The 8,929-nt window shown below is 36.7% G+C and overlaps 1 protein-coding gene across 2 annotated transcripts; it reads left to right on the forward strand.

The window, feature by feature from the left end:
• The first annotated feature begins 1,537 nt into the window (after nucleotides 1-1,537).
• LOC131062647 (short-chain dehydrogenase TIC 32 B, chloroplastic) lies at nucleotides 1,538-5,559 on the forward strand. Of its 2 annotated transcripts, XM_057996353.2 has the most exons (8): nucleotides 1,538-1,672; nucleotides 1,760-2,562; nucleotides 2,966-3,045; nucleotides 3,167-3,320; nucleotides 3,465-3,543; nucleotides 4,696-4,780; nucleotides 4,900-4,946; nucleotides 5,069-5,559. In XM_057996353.2, the coding sequence occupies exons 2-8, from the start codon at nucleotides 2,162-2,164 to the stop codon at nucleotides 5,225-5,227; spliced, it is 1,005 nt and encodes a 334-aa protein (XP_057852336.1). In that variant the 5' UTR covers nucleotides 1,538-1,672; nucleotides 1,760-2,161; the 3' UTR covers nucleotides 5,228-5,559. The 2 variants fall into 2 exon arrangements, with proteins under 2 accessions (XP_057852336.1, XP_057852335.1); XM_057996352.2 differs by having other exon boundaries at nucleotides 1,585-2,562.
• Nucleotides 5,560-8,929: the final 3,370 nt, after the last annotated feature.

Below are 8,929 nucleotides of genomic sequence, written 5' to 3' on the forward strand. Positions count from 1 at the left end.
AATAACAATTGTAAACTATGTTTGTATATACACATATTTTAACATTGATTCTAGAAGTCAACTAGTGTAGATCTTGGATTAAATTGGTAAAACAATCTCACCTTTAAGCAAAATATTATTGTTTCTAGAACACACTAACAAGGACAAGTTCGAAATGGATAGAAGGATTTTACCTTATTGCATTGGATTCATTTATAATGCTAGTCCCCTAATAAAATTTTCGGATATTATTTATAAATAGCTCACTGTGGAGTTCATACTACAAAATATTGTTCTCTATAAAAATGTTGTTAGAGTGGTTCATTGTCACTCTTGTAATTCAAACCACTTGTAAGTCAATTGGATGTCTCTCTCACTATATTTTATTAACTGATTTCACTTCATTATGATTGATGAAAGCTTAGCAAGTGTTACTTTCTCCATTATTTTAAGATTGAATGGTCTCACCTATTTGTGTCTAGTCCTTCTCGACACTATTTTAAGATTGAATGGTCTCACCTATTTGTGTCTAGTCCTTGATAAGGAGTTGTGTTGACTCCAATGATTATAGAATAATCTACATATGTTTGGGAATTAAAAGAAATTAAGTCGACTAGGGGAAGCATACTAGTAGTTGTTATAGTTAACTTTGCACACCCACAAATCCTAAACGGTACATCCAATTTCAACATTTCCATTTTTGTTGTCTTTGTATGTGACTTAGTTGCTTATAGCTACTGTTCTGGCTTCTAGGTAGTAACGACACATGTTGTGGGATCTGTTATGTGCGCAATGGTAAAAAAATACACCTTTCAAAGTATTGCTTGATACCTACTTAAAGATGCTTCAATAACTGTGCCCTTAAAAATGCCAATACTTTTCACAAGTGCCACATAGTTGTGCATTATGGGTACCAATAAAGGGCCCCTGTCTATGCAGAAATGTAAACCACAGTCTCCATAAAGGAGATGTTAAAAAAAATCTAAGTCCCTCCTTCGTATGAGTGTGCGGTTTACATTGATGCATAGACGTTGCCCCAATAAAGGTGCCCAAATGGACCAATTATGGTCCAAAACTACTTGCAGCTAATGGTACGTGTTAAATTTATTAAAGGACCTTTTAGTTATATCATTTTTTGGGTTTCTTTAAAGTTATTAATTGGGGGGTTGGGTGCACAGGGAATGAATGGTCATTGGAACTATAATGACTAGTGGCACTCTTCCCCTATTTGACTCCTCCTAGATTGTACGTGTAAAATTTATTAATGCGCTTTTAGTTATCATTTTTTGGATTTCTTCAAAGTTAGTAATTGAGGGTTGGGTGCACAAGGAGTAAATCGTTATTGGAATTATAAGGACTATGGGTGTTATTTCCCTATTTGACTCGTCCTTGATGAATTCTCGATTATGAAAAAATAAATGAACATATAAAATATTGATAAATAAGAGATATTTTCCAAAACAAAGTCAATCTACATAAGACACAATTGAACCACCCAAAAAAAAATGAATAAAGAAGGGACAACTCTGACAATTTGGTTAAATAGCAGAGAGAAAATAGAATACGGTTTCACCTACATTAGCGTCTCCATAACCATATATGTCAGAGAGACACAGTTGGATACAAAACTTCCATTCGTTGGTCCAACCTTTCTCCTTTAACCACTTCAATTATCTCATCGATTCTGTTCCAGGTAGGTAATACCATTCCCATTCCATTTTAGGTAGTTTTAGGGTTTGATTGGGTTCCTTTCCCTTTTCATGGAGGGTAAAATTTGCAGGTACCGTCAACCTATTAATGAGAGAGCAGGGAGTGCATTGAAGTTTCAGTGCGCAACAGTCATAATACGGCAGAGCATTTCATTGAGAGTATTTATGTAGCGAATATTTTAGTATTAATTCAGGCAGTCAGCTTCTGACAGGAGTCTGGTGTTTGGTGAGCGATAAGAACTAGACAGGTCGCAGACAGCGCTGGTTGTTAATGCCGGCCGGCGTCGGCAAATATTCATCGGAATTTAAAATATTGTTCAAAACCCTAAAGAAGAAGGGAAGTCACGGATAAAATATCGTGTGGAGGAGAACAAGGGGGAAGGTGGAAGTTGGTAGAGGAAAATATTGAGGCCCCCCCATTCATGCCGGAGGAAGAGTAGTAAGCGAGCTTTGTGCTGCACACTATTTATAAGATGAGGAAGGGGAATGAATGTGCAAAAGAGCAGGGGAAAATGGCTTCCAGGATGGGGTTTATTGATCTGGTGACGGGAAGACGTGGCGCCAGTGGCTTTGGTTCTTCCTCCACTGCTCAGCAGGTGAGTGAGGGAATTGACGCTTCAAAGCTTACTGCAATTGTTACAGGGGGTGCCAGTGGAATAGGGCTGGAGACGGTCAGAGTTCTGGCAACGCAGGGAGCGCATGTAGTGATAGGCGCCCGGAACCTTGAGACGGCGATGGCTGTGAAAAAGGATATCCTTTGTCAAATTCCGGGTGCTCGGATTGATATTTTGCCACTTGATTTGTCTTCGATGGAGTCTGTCAGAAAGTTTGCTTATCAGTTTCAAGCCTTGAATCTGCCTCTCAACATCTTAATGTAATGGTTCCTTTTGTCATTTTTTATTGCCTTTATGGTCAACTTCGTATGAAAAATTCCTTTATTCAAATGCATCTGAATTTTGGAGAAAAAAATTGTTAGGAATTTAAGGTAATGGATAGGTTTTAGAAAAATTGTTAGGAATTTGAGGTAATGGATAGGTTTTAGGAAGAAAACTTGTTTTGGATGCAGAGCTTTTCCTGAGTTATTCAGAGCAAGCATTAGATCCACATATCCAATTCGTTTTGATTTTCATTGCTGAATAACAGGGCTTTACTCTTGTATTACAGGCGTATAATTAGAAAGATCTGGCCGGGGTTAACGATATATTTGTAGAAGCTTGAAATTTTGCTTTTAGCGGGATTTTGGACGCCTATTTCTAATGTTTCTTCTCTGCTATTAGAAATAATGCCGGCATCATGTTCTGCCCCTTTAAGCTTTCAGAAGATGGTTTGGAAATGCATTTCGCCACCAATCACATAGGTACGTATAAAAGAGGGGAAATCAGTTTTTTGTAGTGGCGCATCCTTAGCTATTGCAGAGATAAATACTTGATTGCATATCAATTAGAGAGGCAAATCTTCACAACTTATTTCTTATGCAGGCCATTTCCTGTTGACGAATCTGCTACTTGACAACATGAAAAAGACAGCGAAAGAGACGCAGGTGGAAGGACGGATTGTCAACCTTTCATCTATTGCGCACATGCTCACTTACAAGGATGGAATGCGCTTCAATAGGATAAACGACCAGAGTGGGTATTGTTCTCCTCAATCTTTAGCCATGAGTTTCCTGTCATTTAAATTGCTGCAATTGTGTCTCACGATGAATATCAAATATGTTTTGCCGTTTCCACACTCACGCCAGGCGCCTGTAATAACGTCTACTTGGTTCCGCTTCAGATATTCAGACAAGAAGGCGTATGGACAATCCAAATTAGCCAACATTTTGCATGCATACGAGTTGTCACGCCGACTAAAGGTGGGGTATCTTTGTAGCTTATTGCTTCTGATCGCTCATTTATGATGAGCTGATTCCCGTCAAGGATAAGCATCCTGATTTAATTGCCAGTCTATTTTTAGTTTGTCGTGTAGTGTAATTACCATCTTTCTGTCTTTGTTTGTCATTTAGAATTAATTACCATTTGTGTACCTTGTTTGACTTGTAGGTTGAATTAAAAGATAATTTTTAAAAAAATTATGTAAATTTTTTTTATTATGACATTTTGGATCAGATCTATTAATCAGTGATCTCATAAATTTTACAGTGCAATATAGGGTTTCAATGAGTAAAAAAAAAATATAAAAAATTAAAAAATTAATTGATAAAAATTGGAAATTGAAAAATTTCAGATTATCTACAAGTGAAAGGAAAAAGCTTAAGTTGATGGGCTGTAGGCCTAAAAAGTAAGAGCCCTATTTTAATGAGGCAATTTATACTTTTCACCTTTTTCACTCACTCAAATCTATAGCCTAAAAAATAGAAACTATTATTATTTTCGAAAAATATTTCAATATGAATTTTATTTTTAAAATTTCACGAGACTTCTCAACTCTATAAAAATAGATACGGATGTTATCATAAAAATTTAGTCTAAAAGTGCTTCCCAAATAGCTGATTCAATCAGGACCCGAATTGTAGCTTGTTTATGTTTGAAATGAGTACCGAGATAGCTCATTGCATTAATTATTAATATCATTGATGATTCATTGTATATACTAAATGAATGCCAATCGACAACCATTGTGGTTACTTGAGTTCCGTTTATGACTCGGCCTGTTTACTTATCGATCTTTTTGGTAAAATTTCCTGTTTTTATTTGTCGAAGAAAACATAGGAATTTCTAGTATTTTGGAAGATTTTGGTGGAATATTAAAGTTTCATTAATTTTGTGAAAAGAAATAGTACGAGTAATTCTTTTTACCTGAATGCTTGCTTGGAAAATACTTCTCGTTCGAGACTTTGGAATCTTAAGGTGTAGAATGCAATAATGCGAAGTAAATAATAAACCATTTGAATGCTCTCACCTTAAATATTATTTAAATGCGGGGGAACATCATTTTTTTACACAGCATTTAAACGTTGCATCCCATTTGGCGTTTCTGGATATTTCTAATGTCATGTCTTGTGTAGGAGGAAGGCGCACACGTCACTGTAAATTCAGTTCATCCTGGGTTTATCATGACCAATTTGATGCGATATTCTATGACTCTAATGAGTAAGCTCATCCAAATACGTTTTAGGACAACTTGCAATTTTCAAGCTAGAACTTCAATGAAGCCAGAACGAACTTGCTTTGATGTCTAACTTGTTCCCGGATGGTTTACACTGAAACAGGATTTTTGAAGTTCTTTTCTGGTTTCTTGTGGAAGAACGTTTCCCAGGTACTGGTGCGATGATGTTTAGTTTTGCCTATGAAAGTCTTTATTCTCTAAGTTGTTGTGAATAGAAGGAAAAGAAAAAATTAGAACAATTCAGATTCATATATACTCCATGGTCTTTACAGGGAGCTGCCACAACATGCTATGTTGCTTTACATCCAGATCTTAAGGGAGTCAGTGGCAAGTACTTTTCAGACTGCAACGAGGCCACGCCAAGCCCATTTGGAAGAGACAAAGATCTTGCAAAGAAGCTTTGGGAGTTCAGCACTAAGCTTGTCAAATGAACTTATTTTTGCTATAATGTTTTCCAGTCTAATATAAGATGCTGTCAGGGGTTTTATGGCAATAATGTAATAAAAACTAGATTACTCTTAAAAGGAAGGAAATAGAGTGCATGCATCTCTTCAGATATTTAGGTCACAGAATTTTAATCTTGTAATGGAGTCTTAGGGGTGTAATGTATAAGATGTTTGAGCTGCACAAAATGCATTGATGATTGTGCACTGTACAGCCTTACCATTCTAAGAAGAAATAAAAAACTAGAGCTTCCACGCATCATAAGTCTTATCAAGGATAATTAGCCTTATAATTATAATTTTGCTTTGAATTTATTGGAGATACAGTTTTATGAATGGTTATGGGAAGATTGATTTGTATTCATGATAGAGTCTTTAACGTCATATACATTACTTGTAAATTCTAGAATGCAATAAGCTGCAGGTGATAATCGAGCAGGATTAAGGTAAGAAATGGTGTCATAGTTATTGGAAGAGCACCAGTATCAATAGCCATTCATTTTTTAGCATTTTTGGTTCATAATTAGTTCATTTGCGTATTTTTATTGGTACCTATAGCACATTACTATTGGGGCATTTGTGCATAAGTATTGGCGATTTTAAGTGCATGTTTATTGGGGCATTTTTAAACAGGTTTAGGATGACACTTTGAAAAGTGTACTTTTTGACCCTTGTGTGCATGACAGATCCCACAACATGCATTTCATTATTATCCATAAGTGAAATCAATAGTTGTAGATAGGAATTTGAGCATAAGATTCATAAACTATATTAGCTAACCACAAAAACTAACAGGCTATGAAAGAAATCCCAATACATGCAATAAAAGAAGGAAAAGCAAGATTTCAACATAAACATGCAAACCATATGAAGAAAACTCCTTCCTTGACCTCCATTGTTCTCCTTTCTCCTCCAAATAGCGGATTTATGTGGATCTCACTTACAAGTGCAAAAGCATGAAGCAAGATTGATTTTGATAGCGTGAGGATAGTAGAAGTGTGGTTGATTGATCGATTGAAGAAAATCATCCAATTTATAGACAAATTGGAGAGAGGACAAGATTAACATGAAGAGATTTGAAAGGAAATTCAAATCAAGAATGGCAAAATTATGACAAATGTATAACAATTTGCTAAGCAAGATGTATAACAAATTATGACAAGATTGAAATGCCATTCCCATGACAAAAGGGAAGAGAGAAAATAGCTTCCATGATTGCAACAAATGGAAGCATAAACATAGGAGAAAATGAGGGAATGAATTTAGAGGAAATATTAAAGAAAATAGGAGAAATAGAAATTAGGTGAATTAATTAATAGGTTTTCATCCATTAATTAATTCATGAAAGAGACCTAGGATTAAATAAATAGATTTATTTAACCCATAAAGAAGAAGAAAATGATTAAATGGACAAATCATAAAACCCTAGAAATAAGAGGACAAGGAATTAGGTCAAGACAATAAGAAATTAATGTAGGTTCGATCATGATTCTGATTGACAAAGGACCAATGTTAATAGATGATTGAGATTGGTTGACAAAAATCAATGACAAATTGACCAAGATTGACAAGGAGATCAAATTGATAGGTGTCAATTGACGAAGAACAATGACTAATCGATCCAAATTGACATGATTGAAAAGGACAAGGATTGATGACGAATCGATCGCAAAATGACAAGATTGACAAGGACAAGGATCGATGACGAATTGATCGAAAAATGATGAGATTGACAAGAACAAGGATCGATGACGAATCGATCGAAAAATGACGAGATTGACAAGGACAAGGATCGATGACGAATCGATCACAAAATGACAAGGCTGAGAAGGACAAGGATCGATGACGAATCGATCGCAAAATGACAAGATTGACAAGTTGATAATCGCAAATGATTACTAACAAGCTAAAGATGATTGAAAGATTGACAAGAGGACAAAACCCTAATTCCATCATTGATTAGGATTGATGATGTCCAAAATGATGATAAATGAGTACAAACCATGATGCGACAAGATAAGATCGACCAAAATCATGACTGAAGATTGCTATCGACAAGATCTAATTCGAAAGCGATAAAAAATGAGGAATGCAAAAGGAGGACTCGATGCTCGCAAATGATAAAGACCAAGTGTGCAACATAGAAGAAATGTTAATGCAACGCAAGAACCCTAAAATAAGGCAATGCGCAAATGTTAAAGTATGACTCCACAAGCGTTGACCATTTTTAGATGTCTACATTTTGCCCCTCTTTGAGACAATGCGATTCTAAGCGTTGTTTCAAAGAACAATAATGAAAATGCCCCAGACAATAACAATAACATATGTATGCCCCCTTGAGGAATTGGCCAGAAAAATCCAGAAAAGAGGCCAAGTGATCAATAAGAATGACAGAAGACGATAGGTTTGAACGGATCAAAAATCAAAGGTCGGATGCACAAAGGACAAGCAGTGGAAGGCGCAAAAGACTGCGACCATCATAAGATGGAGAGCATGCACGTCCATCTAGGTACTGACAAAGATCTATATAGGAGACAAGGAGAAGGAAAATAGTTCATTTGCACTGGCCAAAGTGGAGGAGTTGTTGCTCAGGAAAAAGGACCCTTGCAGAGAGATGGCGAACATTCCAATGGCAGATCACCTTGGGGAACATGTACGCACCTACAGACAACCGGACGACGCGGGAGCAGTGGTATGTAGCTCAAAAACCCCTATGTTCAATTTTATGAATTTTGCTTGATTGCAGGACATTGTGGGGCCCACAAGGGATGGAAAAATGCAGAACTGCGCCTGTGTATTTATGAATTTTGCTTGATTGCAGGACATTGTGGGGCCCACAAGGGATGGAAAAATGCAGAACTGTGCCTGTGTAAGGTACACAGGCGCAACTTGATGCTGCACAAGTGCAAATTGTGCACCTAGGACTCTAGTTTGACTGAAAACAGCGCACAAATGATCCTGAAAAGAGGGATAAGGGTAGGATAGGTCAAAAATAGATAAGAAAACTCTAATTGGTGCATGAAACAAGGAAATGTAGCCCTTAGGAGAAAACCCTAAAACTGACAAATTGTGCCCCAATTGTGATGTAGAGTCGACAGTATCCATTGATCGTGCGAGAGAACAGACCTGACTGCTTCATGTTGCGATACAGACTCAGGAGTACTGACAAAGACACATTAGCAGGACTTGGATTATACTACATTATGTACATGCCTGAGATTAAGACAAACATAGGACTTCTCACCGCATTGGCCGAGCAATGACATTCAGAGACTTCCTCTTTCCATCTTTCGACTGGAGAGGCGTGATAACTCAATGATGAACCACTAGTACCAAACCGGAACTGAGAGGGGGGGGGGGTGAATCAGTACAGATACAAATACAGTCCAAAACCGATTTGACAGCAAACACTCACAATGACTGATAAACAGAGATATCGGTAAAACAGAGTGCAATCGATAGCATCCAGAATAACTCAATTAGTCATGAACCGGTCACTTACTAAGCTTTTCTCTTAGCTCAATACCACATTATCATAATATTCTCATGCATGAACTAGTAGACCTAACCATCAAATCTTCACAACAGTGAGTTCAATATGTTTTATAGATAGGCATAAAACATAGAAACTTCATGTGCAATTAGATAAAACAAAGCATCACAAGACAAAAGCATTTCACATGACACACA

The sequence above is a fragment of the Cryptomeria japonica genome, chromosome 8, assembly GCF_030272615.1.
Source record: "Cryptomeria japonica chromosome 8, Sugi_1.0, whole genome shotgun sequence".
Classification (NCBI taxonomy): Eukaryota; Viridiplantae; Streptophyta; class Pinopsida; order Cupressales; family Cupressaceae; genus Cryptomeria; species Cryptomeria japonica.

Bases quoted from the DNA above. Each gene is read 5' to 3' on its own strand.
- LOC131062647 (XM_057996353.2), top strand. From the start codon at position 2,162: ATGAGGAAGGGGAATGAATGTGCAAAAGAGCAGGGGAAAATGGCTTCC. The intron at 3,544-4,695 runs GTGGGGTATCTT...TGTCTTGTGTAG, and splicing joins AGTTGTCACGCCGACTAAAG to GAGGAAGGCGCACACGTCAC. The intron at 4,781-4,899 runs GTAAGCTCATCC...ACACTGAAACAG, and splicing joins ATATTCTATGACTCTAATGA to GATTTTTGAAGTTCTTTTCT.